The following is a 23,115-nucleotide window of genomic DNA, read 5'->3' as shown; positions in this document are numbered from 1 at the left end:
AGTACCCGCGACAGGCAATGGACCAAAACGTGTTGAGGCGACATTAAAATTGTCGATCTCAAAACGACCTGGTTTTGAAAGGGGGGTCCCCTGGGTTTTTGGCCCGGTGCTCGGTGGACACCTAGAGAAACCTACAAAACCCACACATTTCTGAAAACTAGACACCCAGGGGATTCCAGGGAGGTATGACTTGCCTGGATCCCCCAACGTTTCCTTACCCAGAATGCCCTGCAAACCTCAAATTTAGCTGAAAAAATCACTTATTTCACACATTTTTGTGTGGGAAAGTTGTGGCATCAATGGGCTGACACAAATTTCCTACCCCCCAGAATTCCCCCGGGTCTCCCGATAAAAATGGTGCCTCACTTGTGTGGGAGGCCCAAGTACCCGCAACAGGCAAGGGCCCAAACCGTGTTGAGGCGACATCGAAATTGCCTATCTCAAAACGACCTGGTTTTGCAAGTGGGGTCACCTGGGTTTTTGGTCCGCTGCTCGGCAGCCATTAAGGGAAACCTACCAAACCCACACATTTCTGAAAACTAAACACCCGGGGGGTTCCAGGGAGGTATGACTTGCGTGGATCCCCCAACGTTTCCTTACCCAGAATGCCCTGCAAACCTCAAATTTAGCTGAAAAAATCACCTTTTTCACACATTTTTGTGTGGGAAAGTTGTGGCATCACTGGGCTGACACAAATTTCCTACCACTTAGCGTTCCCCCGGGTCTCCTGATAAAAACGGTGCCTCACTCGTGTGGGAGACCCAAGTACCCGCAACAGGCAAGGGCCCAAAACGTGTTGAGGCGACATCAAAATTGCCTATCTCAAAACGACCTGGTTTTGCAAGTGGGGTCACCTGGGTTTTTGGTCCGGTGCTCGGCAGCCATTAAGGGAAACCTACCAAACCCACACACTGCTGAAAACTAGACACCCGGGGGGTTCCAGGGAGGTATGACTTGCGTGGATCCCCCAAAGTATCCTTACCCAGAATGCCCTCCAAACCTCAAAGCTAGCTGAAAAAATCACTTTTTTCACACATTTTTTGTGTGGGAAAGTTGTGGCATCACCGGGCTGACACAAAGTTCCTACCACCCAGCGTTCTCCAGGGTCTCCCAATAAAAACGGTGCCTCACTCGTGTGGGAGGCCCAAGTACCCGCGACAGGCAAGGGCCCAAAACGTATTGAGGCGACATCAAAATTGCCTAACAGAAAACGACCTGGGTTTTTGGTCCGGTGCTCGGCAGCCATTAAGGGAAACCTACCAAACCCACACATTTCTGAAAACTAGACACCCGGGGGATTCCATGGAGGTATGGCTTGCATTGATCCCCCAAAGTTTCCTTACCCAGAATGCCCTGCAAACCTCAAAGTTAGCTGAAAAAATCACTTTTTTCACACATTTTTTGTGTGGGATAGTTGTGGAATCACCGGGCTGACACAAATTTCCTAACACCCAGCGTTTCCCCGGGTGTCCCGATAAAAATGGTGCCTCACTCGTGTGGGAGACCCAAATCCCCACGATAGGCAAGGGCCCAAAACATATTGAGGCGACATCAAAATTGCCTATCTCAAAACGACCTGGTTTTGCAAGGGGGGTCACTTGGGTTTTTGGTCCGGTGCTCGGCGGCCTTCAAGGGAAACCTACCAAACCCACACATTTCTGAAAACTAGACACCCGGGGGATTCCAGGGAGGCATGACTTGCCTGGATCCCCCAACGTTTTCATACCCAGAATGCCCTGCAAACCTCAAATTTAGCTGTAAAAATCACTTATTTCACACATTTTTGTGTGCTAAAGTTGTGGCATCAATGGGCTGACACAAATTTCCTACCACCCAGCCTTCCCCCGGGTCTCCCGATAAAAACAGTGCCTCACTCGTGTGGGAGGCCCAAGTACCCGCGACAGGCAAGGGACCAAAACGTAGTGCGCCTCAACAGGCAAGTGTCCTAAACGTAGTGTGCCTCAATACGTTTTGGACCCTTGCCTGTGGCGGGTCCTTAGGCCTCCCACACGAGTGAGGCACCGTTTTTATCGGGAGACCCGGGGGAACGCTGGGTGGTAGGAAACTTGTGTCAGCCCGGTGATGTCACAACTTTCCCACACAAAAATGTGTGAAAAAGGTGATTTTTTCAGCTAACTTTGAGGTTTGCAGGGCATTCTGGGTAAGGAAACGTTGGAGGATCCACGCAAGCCATACCTCCCTGGAATTCCCCGGGTGTCTAGTTTTCAGAAATGTGTGGGTTTGGTAGCTTTCCCTATGTTGCCGCCGAGCACCGGGCCAAAAACTCAGGTGACCCCCCTTGCAAAACCAGATCGTTTTGAGGTAGGCAATTTTGATGTCGCCTCAATATGTTTTGGGCCCTTGCCTCTCGCGGGTACTTGGGCCTCCCACACGAGTGAGGCACCGTTTTTATCGGGAGACCCGGTGGTACGGTGGGTGGTAGGAAATTTGTGTCAGCCCAGTGATGCCACAACTTTCCCACACAAAAAGTGTGTGAAAAAAGTGATTTTATCAGCTAACATTGAGGTTTGCAGGGCATTCTGGGTAAGGAAACTTTGGGAGATCCACGCAAGCCATACCTCCCTGGAATCCACCGGGTGTCTAGTTTTCAGAAATGTGTGGGTCTGGTAGGTTTCCCTAGGTGGCCGCCGAGCACCGGGCCAAAAACCCAGGTGACCCCCCTTGTAAAACCAGGTCGTTTTCAGGTCGGCAATTTTGATGCCGCCTCAATGCGTTTTGGGCCCTTGCCTGTTGCGGGTACTTGGGCCTCCCACACGAGTGAGGCACCGTTCTTATCGGGAGACATGGGAGAACGCTGGGTGGTAGGAAATGTGTGTCAGCCTGGTGATGCCACAACTTTCCCACACAAAAATTGTGTGAAAAAAGTGATTTTTTCTGCTAACTTTGAGGTTTGCAGGGCATTCTGGGTAAGGAAACTTTGGGGGACCCATGCAAGCCATACCTCCCTGAGGTCCCCCGGGTGTCTAGTTTTCAGAAATGTGTGGGTTTGGTAGGTTTCCCTAGTTGGCCGCCGAGCACCGGCCCAAAAAAACAAGTGACCCCCTTGCAAAACCAGGTCGTTTTGAGATAGGCAATTTTCATGTTGACTCACTACGTTTTGGGCCCTTGCCTGTCGCGGGTACTTGGGCCTCCCACATGAGAGAGGCACCGTTTTTATTGGGGAGACCCGGGGGAATGCTGGGTGGTAGGAAATTTGTGTCAGCCCAGTGATGCCACAACTTTCCCACACAAAAATGTGTGAAAAAGGTGTTTTTTTCCAGCTAACGTTGAGGTTTGCAGGGCATTCTGGGTAAGGAATCGTTGGGGGATCCACACAAGCCATACCTCCCTGGAATCCCCCTGGTGTCTAGTTTTTAAAAATATGTGGGTTTGGTAGGTTTCCTTAGGTGCCGGCAGAGCTAGGGTTAAAAAACTACAGCTAAGCACTGTGCCAAAAAAGGTTCACTTTTCACTGCGAAACAGAGGAGTGTCCACGATGCGTTTTGCGCCGTTTCCTGTCACGCCCACTAGGCCGACCCACACAAGTGAGGTACCATTTTTCTCTGAAGACTTTGGGGAACACGGGGTGGGTGGAAATTTTTGGATCGACGCAGATTCCAAAACTTTCCACCACAGAAATGTGGGGAAAATGTGTTTTTTTGGCAATGTTTTAGGATTGCAAGGGATTCTGGGTAACAGAAGCTGGTGGGAGGCAGTCTAGTCACCCTATCCTGGATTCCCCTGGGTGTCTAGTTTTCAAAAATGTATAGGTTTGCTAGGTTTCCCTACGTGCCAGCAGAGCTATGGTTCATAAACTACAGCTAGGCACTTTGCCAAAAAAGGGTCATTTTTCACAGCAAAATTGAGGTGTGTCCATGTTGCGTTTTGCGCCGTTTCCTGTCGAGGTCACTAGGCCAACCCGCACAAGTGAGGTACCATTTTTCTCTGAAGACTTTGGGGAACATGGGGTGGGTGCAAATTTGTGGATCCACGCAGATTCCAGAACTTTCCACCACAGAAATGTGGGGAAAATGTGGTTTTTTTCGGCAATTTTTTAGGTTTGCTCGGGATTCTGGGTAACAGAACCTGGTGGGAGGCAGTCAAGTCACCCAATCCTGGATTCCCCTGGGTGTCTAGTTTTCAAAAATGTATAGGTTTACTAGGTTTCCCTAGGTGCCGGCAGAGCTATGGTTCAAAAACTACAGCTAGGCACTTTGCCAAAAAAGGGTCATTTTTCACAGCAAAATTGAGGTGTGTCCACGTTACATTTTGTGCCGTTTCCTGTCACGGGCACTAGGCCGACCCACACAAGTGAGGTACCATTTTTCTTGGAAGACCTTGGGGAATGCGGGGTGGGTGGAAATTTGTGGATCCACACAGATTTCAGAACTTTCCACCACAGAAATGTGGAGAAAAAGTGGTTTTTTTTGGCAATTATTTAGGTTTGCAAGGGATTCTGGGGAACACAACCTGGTGGGAGGCAGTCAAGTCACCCAATCCTGGATTCCCCTGGGTGTCTAGTTTTCAAAAATGTATAGGTTTGCTAGGTTTCCCTAGGTGCCGGCAGAGCTATGGTTCAAAAACTACTGCTAGGCACTTTGCCAAAAAAGGGTCATTTTTCACTGCGAAATTGAGGTGTGTCCACGTTACGTTTTGCACCGTTTCCTGTCGCGGGCACTAGGCCGACCCACACAAGTGAGGTACCATTTTTCTCGGAAGACTTTGGGGAACGCGGGGTGGGTGCAAATTTGTGTACCCACGCAGATTCCAGAACTTCCCACCACAGAAATGTAAGGAAAATGTGTTTTTTTGGCAATTTTGTAGGTTTGCAAGAGATTCTGTGTAACAGAACCTGGTGGGAGGCAGTCAAGTCACCCCATCCTGGATTCCCCTGGGTGTCTAGTTTTCAAAAATGTATAGGTTTGCTAGGTTTCCCTAGGTGCCGGCAGAACTATGGTTCAAAAACTACAGCTAGGCACTTTGCCAAAAAAGGGTCATTTTTAGCTGGGAAATTGAGGTGTGTCTACATTGTGTTTTGCACCGTTTCCTGTCGCGGGCACTAGACTGACCCACACAAGTGAGGTACCATATTTCTCGGAAGACTTTTGGGAACGCGGGGTGGGTGGATATTTGTGGATCCACGCAGATTCCAGAACTTTCCACCACAGAAATGTGGAGAAAAAGTGGGTTTTTTGGCAATTTTTTAGGTTTGCAAGGGATTCTGGGGAACACAACCTGGTGGGAGGCAGTCAAGTCACCCAATCCTGGATTCCCCTGGGTGTCTACTTTTCAAAAATGTATAGGTTTGCTAGGTTTCCCTAGGTGCCGGCAGAGCTATGGTTCAAAAACTACTGCTAGGCACTTTGCCAAAAAAGGGTCATTTTTAGCTGGGAAATTGAGGTGTGTCTACATTGTGTTTTGCACCGTTTCCTGTCGCGGGCACTAGACTGACCCACACAAGTGAGGCACCATATTTCTCGGAAGACTTTGGGGAACGCGGGGTGGGTGGAAATTTGTGGATCCACACAAATTCCAGAACTTTACACCACAGAAATGTGAGGAAAATGTGTTTTTTTTTACGAAAGTTTAGGTTTGCAAGGGATTTGGAATAATAGAACCTGGTGAGTGGCAGTCAAGTCACCCCATCCTGGATTCCCCTGGGTGTCTACTTTTCAAAAATGTATAGGTTTGCTAGGTTTCCCTAGGTGCCGGCAGAGCTAGCGTTAAAAAACTACAGCTAGGCACTTTGCTAAAAATGGGTAATTTTGCAATGTGAAAATGTGATGTGTTCACGTTGGGTTTTGAGCCATTTCCTGTCGTGGGCACTATGCCTACCCATACAAGTGAGGTACCATTTCTATTGGGAGACTTAGGGTAATTCAGATTTGTAAAGGAACTGTTATTACCTATTGACTTTCGATGCATTTCTGCCTTCCAAATGAAAGACATTGTGTAAAAAAGAAGTCAATTTAAAAATGACTGCTAATTCTCATGCTTGTATGAGTATTCCCAATTTTGGAAATGTGCAAATATCTACTGTTTCTAAACTCTATATTTTGTTCCCATTTCAGAAATACATAGGTGTCTTTCATACCGATTTTTCCATGCACACTTTTTTACAGAATAATTACTATATACCCGGTACATAATAAAAAACCATTGCAAGTTGCTGCTCAGTTTTTGGCTCTGGGTTCGTACAGGTTGCTGCTCAGTTTTGGCTCTGGGTTCGTCGGGTTCTTGGTGAACCTACAAGTCCTATATATCCCCACAACCTGTAATGTCCAGCGGATGTAACGGTATATTGCTTTGAAAGAGCTGTCATAATTAGAAAAGTTACAGGTAAAAACGTTGACACAAAAGTAGGCCTGGGCTAAAAATCCGTTCCGCTCGCAGAAATTGCGATAATTTGACATTTTCGCGTTCCGCGGAGAGCGCGAAAATGTCAAAATTTCTACAATCCGCATTTTACCGGAATTTTTGGGCTTTTTTTGCTTGCTCGCGCTGTAAAATAATACATTTTCGCGTGCGCGCGATCGCCTTACCTAATTCCCCGCGTTCGCCGACAAGTTTTCCCGATCCGGTCACGTTCTCCACGAGATGTTGGATTGTTGGTAGCCATTTGCGCTGTCTCGCGACAGTTCGCACCCGCAGTAACGTCATTCGTCGCGCGATCACGTCTTTCTTCTCGCGATCATGCACCGCGAGACAAGTGAAAACAAGATGGCCTCGCCCGCGAGCAACAGCATGGGTAAGTTGGCGAGCCGCGACCACGCAGAAAATACCGCGAACGGGCGGGAAAAAAACTTCCGCATCTTCGCGATATTGCCACGTGTTTGCGGAGATTTTTTACATTTTCACGATAATTTGCGAAAGTGAATTTCGCAAATTCTGCCCACCCCTACACAAAAGGCTGTTTTTCTCAACTAATTTCCAATTTATCCTATATTTAACTGTTAGTTTCTATAAAGAAACCTTGATGGATCTACACAAATTACCCCTTGCTGAATTCAGAATTTTTTCTACTTCTTGATATTTGATATTTGAGGGGGTATTTATAAAGCGCAGCGTTCGCTCCGGAGGGAGCATCATGGCGCTGAAAAAACCTGGATGCCCGGTCAAAGGTGGGTGCGAGGGAGGCTAGATGGCGGCTTTAGACCAGTTGTCGGGGAGATTAAAGATCCAAGTTTTGAGAAGTTTTCTGAAAGGCTTCTCTAAGGTCTGTTGTCTCAGGTGTTTAGGCATGCTATTCCAAGCTTTGATGGCCAGGGAGCTTAACGTTTTTTCACCTTTTGATTTCAAGTTGTACCTGGCGGAGGACATGAAATTGCCATGGGCAGAACGAAGGGAGCGGCTCGGGTTGTAGTGTGGAAAGCGTCTAGTTAAGTATATAGGACCAATGTTGTTGAAAGCCCGAAAGGCAACAGTAAGAATTTTGAAAAGTATTCTTTTATGGAGGGGTAGCCAATGCAATGTTTTTAGGGCTGCAGAGATTGAGGATTTGCGGGGTAATTTTAGGACCAGGCGGGCGGCAGTATGGAGGACGCTTTGGAGTTTGGTAAGAGTGGATTTTTTGGTCCCAGCCAGGAGGCCGTTACAGTAGTCAATGCGCGAGATTACGAGGGCCACTGTTACAGTTTTCCTGGCCTCAAGAGGGAGAAAGTCGAAGAACTTTCTGAGAGATTTAATTAGGCCGAAGCATCTGCCGGCGACCGTCCTGGCGTGTTGGTCGAAAGATAGATCTGCGTCGAATACTACACCTAGGTTTCTAGCTGTTGTAACAGTTTGAGGAGGGGCAACAGAGTTGTCCGGCCACCAGAGGGCTGGGCAGAAGGAGGTGTTCCTTCCGATGGGGAGGATCTCTGTTTTACCAGAGTTACATCGGAGGTGGTTAGAGTCCATCTATTGGAAGACCGCAGTTAAGCAGTTTTTAAGATTGAGCTCAGCTTTATTTGAGTTGTCCTCAAGGGGTACGATCAACTGAGTATCGTCGGCATACGAGGTGACGGGTATGCCGAAAGATTCAATCAGAGTAATGAGGGGGATGAGGTAGATATTGAAAAGGAGGGGACTCAGGATGGACCCTTGGGGTACTCCAGAGGAGACCTTTTTCTCCTTAGATTGAAAAGGACCAAGGGCGACGGTTTGGGACCTATCGCTGAGGAATGATCCTATCCATGATAGGGCTGTGTCTGAGATCCCTAAGGCCATCAGTCTGTTGATCAAGATAGAGTGTGATATGGTATCGAACGCTGCCGTGAGGTCGAGAAGTATCAGAATGGCTTTCTTTCTCTGATCTTGCAGCGTTTTAATAGTGTCAGTCAGTTCGATCAGAGCTGTTTCAGTTGAGTGTTTAGGGCGGAAACCAGATTGTATGTATAGCTTTCCAGGATCCATTATTGTTTTTGTACCCATTTCTACCATTAACTGGAAGGAGATTGAAAGCACAAAAAATAGCAAAAATAGGCTATGTCCCAGAAAATGCCAAAACTGTGTAAAAAATATTGGGTTTCTGACAAAAGACTGGTATCCCCTAAAAGCTGGGAAAATGGTGATTTCAGCCCCACAAACCCTTGTTTGATAACATTTGCAGGGGAAAACCCATATGCTTTCATTTGCAGCCCATTTTTCCCAAAAAAACAAAAGTTTGCTGTATTTTGTCTCATTTCTGTGACCCCTCCAGGGGAATCCACAAGCCCTGAGTACCTTTAGAATCCCCATGATGTTGGAAGAAAAGGATGCAAATTTGGCGTGGAAAAAGATACAGGGGTGTCAGCGTGCACTACTCCAAGTAGCCAAAAAAAGGCATGGCACAGGCGGGGGAAAAGGCCTGGCAGCGAAGGGGTTAAGGGGCCTATTACGATGGAGGTCGGAGGTTTTCCAACCCCCATCGGCGGTTTCCATTTGGAATTGAAACCAGCCGATCATTTCACCTGGCTTCGGAACTTGCTTGTAATCCCAAAGGGAGGGCCTTTCAACACTTGGGATTACAATGCACTGTTTCCTGCATAGTTTCCATGCCAGCCTGTCTGACATGGAAACCATGTCAGAAAGCGTGTTTGGGGGCCCCCAGTGTGGGCCCCTTGTGTGTGTGGCCTCTGGTTGGGGGGTGATTTGATCCCTGCACCCCTGATCCGGCACTAATGCATGCTCCCATTGGAAAATGTCAGAACGCGACCGAACAGTGTTCGGTCGCATCCTAATGAGGTGGGCGGGACCGCCAACCGAACGCCGGTCAGTCCCTTTTACAGGATGGTGTCGGGCAGAAGCTATTCCGCTAGACATTGTAATCTCCCCCTTAATATTAATTAGTTATAATTCATTACCTTCCCACCTTTCACCCCTACAAACCCCACAACCTGCACCAAAAATAGAAATTCCAAATTAAATTAACTACACAATTTACAAAATTAATTATCAAGTAAATATTAATAATTAAAAAATTATCAATTAATTATAATTAATTAATTTCCCACCATGTACCCTTACAAACCAACAACCCACAACAACACGACAAATTACAATAAACAATTAAATTAAATTTGAAAACAACAACAAAAATTACAAACCTAATTAAAAAACATTAACAATAATCATGCAGTTGATAACATATACAAGTAAAACATACACTAAAATACATAAAGATAATTAAAAAAAATTGGAAACAATATTAACAGCATCGATATTTTTGACATGGATTTTAACAACATAGATTTTTTTGTAAACGATATTTACTACATAGATATTTCTGACATCAACAGTATTTACCTTAGAAAATTGATATTTTTGTCAATGATGTTCCTGCATCATAATATTTATTGATCAGGATGCTAAAATGTTGATATTTCTGCATCTCGATATATTTTACATGATATTTTGTCCGAAGAATATAAATTAAGAAAATTGAGTAAGAAAATATTTTTTACCTTGAATCCCCGTGAAATGATATCCTCCTCGCTTGAGTTGTGTATTGTAGCATTTGCAACGTGCTTACTACCCCTAAATGAGGCGCTGACGTGCTTACACATATAGCAGCTACGTCATGCGGGTGTGTGTTTGATTGGAAGACTGTTGTGTCTTAAGGACTGTTTGTCAGTCTTAACAAGCTATAGGACTGTTCACTAGTGATCACCCTAGATGGCAGCACCACTCATGAAGCCATTAAGCATGATTGAAGCTACATTGAATAACAAATGCAAAAGGAACAATTGATGGACAGAATGCTGAACAATGTGAAACATTCATGCCAGTACAGAGATCTGGGCCTAAATCCTTCCTTTTTTTCTCCCCATGCAATTCCAGTTTAAACCCAGCCATATACAAATCAGTCTTGACCCTGCTTCCCATGGGAACGGTCCAGTCCGAACTGCCAGTCCAGGTCCTCTCTGGACCAGAAACAAGCATTCTAGGCCCAGTTTTGGGGTATCATCCCTCATCAGCCAGGCTAGCTTGACTCTAGTAGCATGGAGAGCACGGGACCCATGTCTGGGCATACCCATCCCATTCGGGATGACAAATGCAAAAAGTACAGTTGATGGACATTATGATGAACAATGTCAAACATTCAGATCTTAGACTAAATCCACCATTTTTTTGCTCCGCATACCATTCCAGTTTAAACCCAGTCATATGCACATCGGTCTTGACCGTGCTCCCCATGGGAACAGTCCAGACAGAACTTGCAGGCCAGGTTCTCCCTGCACCGTAAACAAGCATCCTGGGACTGATTTCAAGGTAACACCCCTCATCAGCCAGGCTAGCTTGAATCCAGTGGCACATTGATTCTCCAAAATGCTAAACTCACGCATTTGAAAATATACTAAGATGCGGTGATAAACATCGGCTGTGCAAATCATTCAGCTGTACCAGACTTCCTTTAATGACAGCTCTGTGTCAACATACACAAGGATGGGAGTGGGGGTGGGACAGCACTCTAAAGAAGTGTCTCATTAAAAGGAAATAAAGTACCTGCACAAGCTGTGTCCAGTGGAGGGGCTCTGGCTGCAGAGAACAGAATTATACTTGGTCCAAGTTTTGGGTAGGACTGGACATCAGCAAGCAGCGAAGAGAAAGTGGTAAGCAACATGGGATTCTGACCAATCAGAAGCAAGAAGACGAGAGCGATGTGGGTGCCAACGAATGGTAAGTAACAGTAAGTATTCGGCGGGTTGTAAGATCGTTTTAGAGATTTCGTTGACAGTGCATGCGCGCTGTGCATGAGAAACCTAAAAAGAATCCAGCTGTTCAATTGATTTTTTTATAATGTAATGTTACATCCTCGTTGTTGAATTTTATCTTTGTCTGACAAGAGAAGTACTCTAAATATGATAAGAGATTAGTGCTAGGATCCCCAATATAACATTCTATGGTTGCATAAAGTAAATAAAATCAATAAGTCTCCCAGCTGCGTCTGTGAAAATGGTAAACATTATTTTAACCCCTTCGATGCTGCGCAGATTCCGCCGCTGTGCTGACGGAATCTTGCGCGGGTGTGGTCATGACGGAATGGTTCCGTCATGAGCACAGCTCAACCGTGGGTCATGACGGAACCATTCCGTCATGAGCACCGAAGGGGTTAATAGCTAGAACTTTGAACAGATGGGCACACTCCCTTTTGTGTGATGATAGCCTCGTCTTTGTAAAGGGTAGGTAGTGCAATAAGGTGAATCCTCCTGAGTGTGAGGATAATGTTCAACTTTCAAAAAGCACTGACCTCTGATGAAGAGGGGCGTCTCCCATGTGCACTCGAAGGGATAGTGTATGACTTTTTTCTTCACTCTTAAACTGTTTATTACAAATAACTTTATTGAAGTTAACATTCGTTATTTATTTTTCAATGTTGTCATCCGTTATTTCTTGATAGCAGTCGTTATTACTTCATAACAATGATTTGCAAGAAACCGGTGTTTGTTTATGCCCAATGCATTTCGGGCGGTATGCCCTTCTTCAGGGGCTGTAAAGATGATAAACTCAGTTCAGTTCTCCATAGTCTGGTAGAACGCAGTAATACTAGACCGTGTAGAACGTGTTGAAAAAGTTGTCGAATCATCTTCTCGCGCTCACATTTTGTAAGAACGACCACGCACGCCGACAACATTTTCAACACCGTCTAGTATTACTGCGTGCCTACTGCACGTTCCTGCACGGTGTAGCATGGTCCATGTTGTGCATGCAACACCGTACAGGAACGAGGGTTCAATTCCAGGGGGGCACACACCCCACAGCCTAAATTCATCCGGGGGCCTTGTTAGGGCCCCCTTACCTGCATGCCTCTGCCATGAAATGGGCAGTGGATATGCTGGTCATCATATGCTCAGCGGTGTCAGCACTGGCATCACCAACATATACAGGCCACTTGCAGACCACCACCACCACACTCTTAATATGGTGAGCGAACCCACCGTGGTGGTCGGACTGCGAGTATGGAGGTCACAGGACAACCATACTCATAATAAGCCCCAAAGAAGCGATAAAGATTTAAGGTTATGTGTAGCTACTGCTAATCACATCAATCTGATTCTACACATCGCCTCCTCCCTTCCTGTTGCATGCCACGCTTCCATCAAAATCAGTAAGGATGCTATGGTCAATGACTCTGTGGACCACTGTGAAGAGATGTTCCTTTATAGGTACCCCTGAAGAGAAATTATTTCAATTTGTTTTCAGGCAGATCAGTGATTCTTAACCTGTGGTCCAAAGACCCCAGGGGGCTGTGAGGCCTACACAGGGCGCTCACGACTTTGTTACTAAATTAAATAATATTAAAATGAATGCACTAAAATTAATAAAGTCGTAGCAAAACTGAAAATGTGAAAACTATTTCTGTATTTGATTGTGAATTAAACAACATTTTCAAATATTTGAGCATTTGTTTGGTGTATACATGTTTTGAATTTTTGTGTATTGGTTTGAAGTTCAGATCATGGAAGTAGCTTAGGCCAGGGCTCTCCAGCTTCCAATAATGACTCAGTGTGTTCCCTGAATTCCAGAAAACATTCAGTGGGGGTCCACAGAAGTCAAAAAGTTAAGAACCGCTGAGGTAAATAGTAAGGTTCCTGTTTCTACGATGTGGTAATGCCTAGGAGCAGCTCGTATTGGGGGAAAAGAGGTGGGGCCAGGGACGGGGGGAACAGGCGACAACGGAGACAAAAATAAACTTACCTGCTGCCCTGCAGCACCGCGTCATGCTCATCTGCTCTTTCCCCTGCTGCAGGCAGGCACGTGCTCCAGCCTGCCCTGCGGCTGATCCTGATGCTGCTCTCATGAATGAGAGCAACGTCAGGATTGGCGCCGATGTTGTGCGCTCCAGGACACACTCCACCCTCAGCAATGCAGCTGGGGTTGGAGAGATCTTTACTCTCTCCTGCGACAGCCGGCCAAATACCGCATGCGTAGTGTAGGTAGAGCCCACCACTCCCCCTCCAGCCTATCATCACTCTGGCCCCGCCTTAAGCCCCAGTACAAGCTGATTAGAACGATAATAAGATGGGTTTTAGACCCGTTTTATTATTGTTTTATTTTTACATTTCTTAAAGTACTGGTGGGGGAGGGGCAACGCTCCTACACCCTATCACAGGAGCTGCAGCTGGTGATGCCTTGTTATGTAATTATTGAGTCAAGGAAATATAATCGGAGTATGGGCACTTGTTATTAATCAAAGTATTCAAGTACAATTCAAACTGATTATGGTTACACCTAAAAGCACTTGATTTGCCAATGATCTATGTAGGCAAAGACAATCAGCTAAATAAAAACAAATCATGTCCTTTGGCATGTCAAAGGAAACTAGTCTTTCATAAGTATTATACAAAAATTAATAACAAATATCATGCTAAATGTATAATGAAGAAGTCAACATTTGAGATCATACATGACAGCGGATATTATTAAGCTGAAATAGTTTAAAGATGGCTACCGTTTTAATAATCGGATTGAAGATGCACATATTTTTGTCACCAGGGTGGGACACAGAGGTTGTTCAGTCACCAAAAGCATGGTTCCAAAATGCTCTTAGCCCTTTTGTTCAGATGGTGCATTTGAATCTCTGCAACCTCGGCCAACGTTTATGAAATACAGGCCTGCAATAGAAAATACACTAGTCAACAGTGAATTTTAGAGCATATACAGGGCACTTTTCTGAACTGGGTATGTTTGTTATTTACTTCATTTGCTCTAAATATTTATTGACTTCTGCAAATACGGATGAAATAAATAAATTATTCGTATTCTAGTTTGAAGAATTACAGCGCATTGTAATGTAAAAATTACCATCAAACATTGCTGCAAAATGTTTAACAGGCAGTCTTATTTTTTTGCAGGAAGGAGATGGTGGATGGTGGACTTTACATCCAAAAATTACTCCAAATGGAAATCAAACATGCGGGGATAAAATGTCGGCACAGCATGAAATACTGCTCGACATGTACTTTGCTTTGCCTTCTGGTGAGTTGAATATTTCACCAGTTTTTCTAAACTCTGTCCCCTTGTTGATGTAAGAAAGAATTATTTATGCCGCGGACTAATATACTGTATATTGTGTCGCAAAAGCTATGAGAATATTAAATTATATTAACTTCTATTAACAGATTTTGTCTTGTGCATTGAGTGCTTATGGAGATTGCACCCCTTCAGCCTCAAATGCATTTGGAACAGGCTAACTCAATGAAGACCTCTCGGGGATAGCAAGGATCAGCAAAGCACATAGGTCTGGTTTAAATGTGCTAACACATGCAAAAGAGTATTTGTGCATTCCTATGTTTGCATGCTTTAGCACATTAATTGCCGACTTATTGTGTTTGCCAATGCTTTCCATTCAATGCAAGTGATGCTCATCGTCACTAGCTCTAAGTCCACCTTCTCTATGTTTTGGAAGCAGCATGTGAGGTTAGATAAACATTTATAGGTATAAAAGGTCATTGGCACAAAAGATCTGGGGTCCGATTCACAGAACAAACTTAAGACAAAATCCTAAACTTAGTACCATTTTGGTATTCACAGAATGCACTTACTACTTCTGGTATTCACAGAATGAACTTACTACTTTTGCGATTCACAGAATAAACGTACTACTTTTGCCATTCACAGAATGGATTTACGACTACTAACTTTACGTCCGCACTCGGGCCGGAAATGCCGGTTCGGAGGCGGAGCTTCCGGCCCGGAGGCGGGGATTCAGGCCCGGAGGCGGGGCTTCCGGCCCGGAGGCGGAGCTTCCGGCCCAGAGGTGGAGGTTTTGGCCATGGCTAAATCTCCGCCACTGGCCGGAATCCCCACCTCCGGGCCGGAAGCTCCGCCTCTGGGCCGGAAGCCCCGCCTCCGGGCCGGAAGCTCTGCCTCCGGGCCGGAATTTCCGGCCCAAGTGCGGACGTAAAGTTAGTAGTCGTAAATCCATTCTGTGAATAGCAAAAGTAGTAAGTTTATTCTGTGAATCGCAAAAGTAGTAAGTTCATTCTATGAATACCAGAAGTAGTAAGTGCATTCTGTGAATACCAAAATGGTACTAAGTTTAGGATTTTGTCTTAAGTTTGTTCTGTGAATCGGGCCCATAGACTTCCCTAGCCAATTGGTTATGTTGGTGCATGGAGAGCGGCTTGGATCCCATGGAGGCAGATAAAGTAGAGGTGGCAAACTTCCTAGCAGACTTATTTGAGACAGTGTTTTCTTGCAGAAAACTGAACTATATTATAGGTCAACAGTGGCAGCAGGTCATTCATTACAATAAGTAATGTCAGTAGGTGGAGTGATGAAAGGGATTCCATTAAAAACACCACTTAAAGTGAATTATCAAACATTGTGAAATGTGTACTTGGTACTGCAGTTACTTGTGAATTGGCTGAGCAATAGATACTTACAGGTGAGAGAATTAACCTGGAAATGAGCAATGTTATAGTTTTTAATTTCTATCAGAACGGATTCAGATGTTAAGGCATTAGAAGTGTCAAATAGATTTTTCCAGCTGGATGGAGTAGTTTTCGAAACTTGCAAATGAACAAAGACTGTGTCTGGTTCAATATTTTACCATAGATTTGACAATTCACTAACAAATTTTTTTTTGCATGCTTTCAGTCAGAATTGGAAGGAGAAGAAAGCTTACATGTCCCCTCTGTTTGCTAAGATCCAGAGAGAGTTGATTCAAGAGAGAAGACAGGGCTGTCAGATAGTGACAGTGACTCCGTTTTGGACTCTGCAAGCATGGTTCTCTTCAGTGATGGAGTTGGTGGTGTCGGTTCTATATTCAATAGGAGCTTGCAAAGGGTTATTAGCATGAGAAGAAGGGATAGAGCATCCTCTAAAAGAGGCAGGTTCACTAAACCTTCTAGACCGGAGAATATTTTAGTGGATGTCTCTCTTGAGCCAGACACACGTGCTTGAAGAGTCTTTCACAAAACTGCAGTAGCGTTGTACTACTGAATGTTAGTAAATCCCTCTTTATTCAGGCGCAACTGTTTGGTGCACCATGCTGTGTGTCTGTTAACAAAGGTCCAGAGAAACCCACCACTGCCCATTCGGTCTCAGGATACCTGAGAATTATGAACCAAGCAGACATCCTTGAATGCGTCCTCGTGTTGGAAGCGGAACAGAACAATAGCAAAAAAGTGACTTGGTTTTATTTGAGCAAAGCAGATCATAGAGTGCAGTTTAAACACATATATACATTTGCATGTTCACTTTTGCTAATATAATGATGGCTTCATGTTTTCTTTCAGCGAAAAATATGTGAGTGCTGAATTTTGATGTTTATAGTAATATTATGACTTTGTGTGCACCTCTTATATGTCCTTGAAGAAGCAGATGCAGACATTCTAATATTTATAGACATTGAAAAGTGTATCCAATGCATGGTGATTATCAATACAACTTTTAGAGGCAAACTAGGGTATGTCAATAGCGATAAAATATTTTATAGTGGTATGGCTGGAAGTGATGACTTATGCCTTTGTCATGGGACGCCTGGCCCAAATATGGCCATCTAAGGGGCATATCATCAAGGACATGCGATAATTATCGCTCAGCGCTCTTAGCGCGAGGATAATTATCGCCGGCCAACTCTGAATTTTTTCACGGAGATAGCGTGCTATCAGCAACACTTATCTCCAAAGCGATAAAATTCAGAGCGCAAGCTGCCCATTGTGCGATTATCGCTGGAAATACAGCGATAATCGCACAAGGTTTGGTGAAAGCTTGCTGATAGGGCAAGGCATACTTAGCCATGATATTCACGTTACATAGGATATCATGGCTAAGTCAGTCTTGAAGCAGGCGTTAGGAAAGTAGCGATAACAGAGGTTATCGCTACTTTGCTTGTCGCTCTGCAGGTTAGCGTGCCCATTGATAATTGGAGAAATGTCGCTTAGCGACATTTCTCCAGCTATGTCAGGGCAGGAACGTCCACTTTGCATCTCATTAGAGATGCAAAGATGGGCGTTAGGGGAAAGGGCGATAATGCAAGGATTCCCGCGATAGCGTGACTTTGCTGATTAGGTGATAAAATTATCTCCGCTTTCCGTCCAAAAACGGACGCTAAAGCGGCGATAATTTTATGGGCTTGATGATATGCCCCTAAGTTCTTTCAGAACACCTCTAGTATGTTCTGGAAGTAGCAGTGGAAGGCATTCTAATATTTATAGGCATTAAAAAGTATTTCTAACATATGATTAAACATTTTGCAATACTATGGCTAGAGGCACACTAATTCCTATCAATACTGATGAAATATTTAATGGTTGTGTGACTGAAGGAGATGTTATGACATGGCATGCCTAAAACACAGAGCGAGGCTTCCATGTTAGCGTTATGCTTGCACTTGAGTCTTGACTAAAGTATTTAGATGCCTGCTGCAGTAAATAAATAACAAAAAATAATGGCATCATGTATTAAATCAGGGCCATCAAAAGGAGGCTGGACAGAGGGGGGCATGAGGCCACAGACCGTGCCCTTTCCAGGGCCCAGCATGTTTTCCACAAACCTTAGTTTTTGATCCTTAATTAAAAAGCAATCCTGCTATCTGCATTAATAATGAGGCAGCGTATGTATTTATACTACGAGATGACATATTTTCACTGTCCCTCATGTCCATTTTTAACTCCCGAACAGGTAATTTTGGCACCTGGAGTTTATCAAATAGATGTCCAGAAGTCCTTTATTAAGTACTTGCCTGAACCCTCACAAAAACGTCTTATGGCCTTCTTATACCTCATTTGAGCATATTTTAAAGGAGGCTGTCACCTCTCTTTCTCCTACCTTATCTCTGTTGTTGTCTACAACCTACCCAAAAAATGCCTACCTACCTTCCAATCTGATCTCATAAATCTTGCCCAACACACCGTAATGCTCTACAGCTGTATTTCAAATGCTTTTCTCAAACCTTAATTGATGACATGGATGACCTTGGTATTTTACAACCTGCCAGTGTATCAAACCATGATGGAGGCCACACCCTTGGCCTACTTTTCTCAACATTTCCAGAACATCGGCCTCTCTGCATTGATCAGCTGTCACCGATTTTCTATAGACATCCTACCAGTTAATGGGCCCACGACATTGGTCCAAATTCCTCTTCTTTAACCACACAAAAAATACAGACTTAAGCATTCATTGACTAGCTAAAAGATATCACACAACCTTCTTTCAACAATCCAGAAAGATATTTTTCACCAACTGATCTAAAATGTTAGCTAGGTCGCGGACTCCTTAGTTCCCTCCACAGTCAGGAAGCAATAGCCCTCAAAATTAAATGACTTGTATGCCAAGAGACTGTACCAAATTAAGGTAAGGTAGAGCTTTAAAAATACTGTGGATCAAAACCAAACTTCGCCCTATTTGTACAGCCTGCAGAGTACACAGTAGAGGGTACAACTCTGCATGTGCAAGGGCAAGAAAACTGCCAGCCTCACTTCATTGTGTCTTCTAACTCCATCGATGAACTTTCAGCATCTTCGAAAAGTTAGTATCTTTCAGTTTTCCCAACAATTTGCCAACCCTTTCTCTCCACATCTCTGTGATAATGTCCTGTTATTCTTCAACAATGAAATCGACTGGCTGATGTCTCAAATTGCTGAATCAATTGAGCAACTTTCAGCACATGTACTTCCATATACCTCCTCCTTCAGTAATTGTACTTAACGAGAACTTGTTTCAGCCTCTAAAACTGAGGTTAGAATAATATTGACCACCTTCAAGTCATTGTCTCCTACTTGGGACCTTGCCAATGACAAGCCCATCATCTCAGGCTCCCAGAAATCTTGTTGATTATGTCCAAACTAGTAAATCACAAATTAACCAGTGGAGAAGTCCCTCGGGTACTTGAAAATGCAATCATTCACCCATCGTAAAGAAAGCCAATATTGGATGCTGAAGCTCTTGCCAAACATAGACCTATATTGGACCTCAAGTTTGCTGGCAATGAAGTTGAAATTGTCATCTATCACCATCTCGTCTTCTAACTGGAGTTCAGTGGTTTACTTAGTGACTTACAGCATGGATTCAGGCCATGGAGGAGCACTGAAAGCACCGTTAAGCATTAGGACCTAACTCCTTTTGACTCCATCACCAGGGCTACTCCTGTGCTCTGATACTAATTGATTTCTCACAATTAACACCATTGCCTGCCAAGTGCTCATCCATAGATTGTCTTCCTCAGCAGGCATTAGTGGTATTGCTTGTGAGTGGTCCGCCTCCATCCTGCACAACCATACCCATCAAGAAAACAAATGAGTCCTTCCTCTCAAAGCAAACACAAAGAGGGGATCGATAGAGCGCAGAAACTTTTAAGACACTCACCCCCAGTCACAGATCTGGGTTGAATCCATCATCGTTCTTTTGCTCACTTTGCCACCCTAGTTCAGACACAGCTATATGCAAATCAGTATTGACCCTGCCCCTCATGGGAACAGTCCAGCCCAAACTGCCAAGCCATGTCTTCCCTGGACCAGAAATAAGCATACTGGGACCAGTTTCAGGCTAACAGCCCTCATCAGCCAGGCTATCTTGAATCAAGTGGCAAAGTGGGCAAGGGACCCACGTCTGGGTGTACTCTGCCAACTTAGGGCGAACAAAGCAAACACAAAGAGATAATGGACGGAGCGCTGAAACTTTTCAGACACTCACCCCCAGTCACAAATCTGGGTTGAATCCATCATTGTTCTTTAGCTCACATCGCCACCCCAGTTCGGACATAGCTTTATGCAAATCAGTCTTGATCCTGTGCCTCATGGGAAAAAGTGCCTCATGGGAAAATGTTCCTATTTTCACTGGTACCTCTTCTGTCAATGGGTTTGACATTCTCTTATTAGCAACTCCTACAAATTGGATTGATTGTCCTGAGAGATCTGGGACTACTGCAGATCTCACAGTAGAACGGGTAGCATCAGTATCAATCAAGAATGTACTGAAATGGCTGCCTACTTCTGCCTCACATAAGAATCTGCACTGGTCTACCTCTAAGACTGCTCCAAGGGTACAGTCTTCCTCCCCCCTCAGGCACCGTCATTGTGACAGGTCCTGATCGAGTCCGTCCAATGCTTCCATAAAGGTCATTCAGTGGTCAGCTCGACTATTCTGCGAAACTCTCGGAGGTTGTGGCACTTGCACTAACTGGTTTTGACCTCCCCATTGCAGGATCATGGCATGTCACTGTGTTTATCACACCTGGCACTTGCACTCACTCTCCCTCCTGCATCTGTTTGCTGGATATAATCGACACTCGCTTCCAATGCACGAGTTTTTGACAAAAATGGCAATCATTCATTTTCTTTAGTGTGGCAATGTCTATACCTGTTTTGGGGTCTATGGGGACACCTCTCCCTTTTTCCTGTCCAGAGTTATTCGGAGAGTTCTGAAGCCCTCCTTGATTATTCCCTTGATTCTGACCCATTGTTCCCCAATTTGTCAGTGCCTGATCTACCCTTGGGCATTCTTCATTTGGACCAACATCAACTTGTCCTTAATTCTCCAGTGTTTGCAATCCACCTCATCACTGCAAAACCTGGCATACCGTAAAAAATCATCCACTGCCTTGTTTTGCCAGCAGATCAAATGTTGCTGGATCATAATGCTGATTTCTGGTCTCATACCCATGACAAATTAGGAAACAAACTGTCCCATATCTTAAGGATCAAGAGTATCTAACCCACTGTATTGCATGAAGGCTTGCAGTAACCATGTACTGATTTATTCTTTATGTTCCTGTGTTGTTCAATCTATTTGAACCCAATTGAAATCTTGTGGGGCTATTTTGGACTGCAACCATGTAATCACTTGTTCGAAGTTTTTCATAACCAATGGTGAAGGACCGTGAGTTATAGGATCTCTGTCTGGATCAGCAGAAGGCAAATCAATAGCAATTTTATAAGCAGACCATAAATCACTTAGAACCACAATGTCAATCAACATGTTCAGATCAATCCACAATACTTTATACATTTTCACAAAGTAATCAACTTGCTTGTACCATTCAGCAGGCTTCTCCCTTAGCCAAGGAAACTCATTAGTGAACGCAGCTAGATCACCCCTACTCCAAAATGCACATACCCTCCACTAGGCACTTCTTGCAGAAGATATGCCTCAACCCCTGCTGTTCCACCTCCTGGAGGCAGCTTTTCTCCTGTCACCTTCCTAATTCTCTTTTTATTTGACCACCTTTCCTCCCATTTGTCACGCATGCTCCAAGCGCGTATCCCTATGATCAACTTTCGAATGCGTGTTTTCAAGCCTGTAACTCTTTTCTCTTACAGTTCTTGATCACTGTAGTTCAACCTATGGTTTCCATGTAACATTTTTGTTTTAGAAAGATATACGTAATGTTTTTGAGCCAATTCATCAATTCATCAATTTTTTACCTTACGAGTGACATCCTTTGTCACAAACAATAGCTTGTCTTGCTCATAAGTAACTATCCTCTCCAACGGCAAGTTCCCACTGATCATTTCATCCACCTCAGCATTCAGTCGCACTATATCTGACAACTTTGCCTTTAGTGAGGCCTTGATCATGCCCTGACTTGACGTGTTCTTCTGTCTTTCTCTGTCGCTATTTCGATTTCTCAATCAGTTCTCTAAATTTGTGGTCTCTAAGACATGCTGATTTCCAGAGGCTCCCTGACTTGCACTTGCTTCTGGTGTTCTTCCCTTAGGTCCTCTGACTAGAGCTTCCCACATCTTCAAATCTGAATTTGAGTTTGCTAAGGACACAGATTGTATGGTACTAGACTCAATGCGTATTCTTGAATGATCTGCAGTCGCCGGCAAAGGGGTACTAGATTTTACAGTCAACAGAGACAGACTTTTTCCGTTCATGGTCTCATTCCCTCCTAAGCCTATTCTCTCCTCCAACCATAACTGTTGCTGACTAGAGTTCCCCACTAAGTTCGGGTCATACACAAAGACTACAGGCCCAGTGGTGGCCAGTACCATAAGGGCTTCTGGTAACCGTAAAGCAGCATTAACTCCACTTGACTCTGCAATTCCTAAAGCAGGTATCCCTGTTCCTTCTACTCCCGTTGAATTCCTTCCAACTATCCCTGTACTACAGCCTTTCTGTGATGCTGACACTCTTTCCGTGTTCCCTGCATTTGCCAGTTCTCACCTTCCCTCCTCTGAATGAGGATTATCAGGTGGAGGACACTCTGATAAGCTATCCAATAAGCTGTCATCCATATCACTCTCATCATTTCCGTTTTCACCTCCATTCCTGTCCTGAGTATTTCCCTCTTTCACCAGCATCGGATACAACCTATCCCCCTCAATGGTGTCTACTCTCCATGTTTTAAGTTGTGCGTCCCATTGTACACCCTGTTATGCCTTCATTGCCCTTTTTATCTTCCTGTGAAATATCTCCCTGGTCTTTGCATGTGCTTCTCGCATCTACACATCTAATACCTCAAACTGTGTTGGTCTAGGCCAAGGCTGTAGTGAATACATCACTCATCACAACTGATACAACACCTCCAATTGAAATGAGCCATAATGTGAAAATGCCAACTCTCCAATCTTTTTCTCTTTATGCTAATTTTGAAGCCAAACTATAGTATGAAGTCCGACATTTGTCACCATATAATGCGCTGGAGTATATTCGGGCGCTGCTTCCTCACCCACTCGAGAGACAACTCCCTGATCTCCCCTG

The 23,115-nt window shown here is 44.5% G+C and overlaps 1 protein-coding gene across 1 annotated transcript in view; it reads left to right on the top strand.

Annotated features, from left to right (window-relative positions):
* Nucleotides 1-23,115, top strand: part of LOC146860297 (uncharacterized) — a 781,914-nt gene that overhangs the window by 221,996 nt on the left and 536,803 nt on the right. The window contains exon 4 of the mRNA XM_085644159.1: nucleotides 14,316-14,439. Coding sequence (XP_085500285.1) covers nucleotides 14,388-14,439 — 52 coding nt within the window. The 5' untranslated portion in view covers nucleotides 14,316-14,387. The remainder of the gene's footprint in view (nucleotides 1-14,315; nucleotides 14,440-23,115) is intronic.

This window comes from Triturus cristatus, chromosome 3_1 (genome assembly GCF_964204655.1).
Source record: "Triturus cristatus chromosome 3_1, aTriCri1.1, whole genome shotgun sequence".
In the NCBI taxonomy this organism is placed as follows: domain Eukaryota; kingdom Metazoa; phylum Chordata; class Amphibia; order Caudata; family Salamandridae; genus Triturus; species Triturus cristatus.
This window is presented reverse-complemented; position numbering and strand designations above follow the sequence as displayed.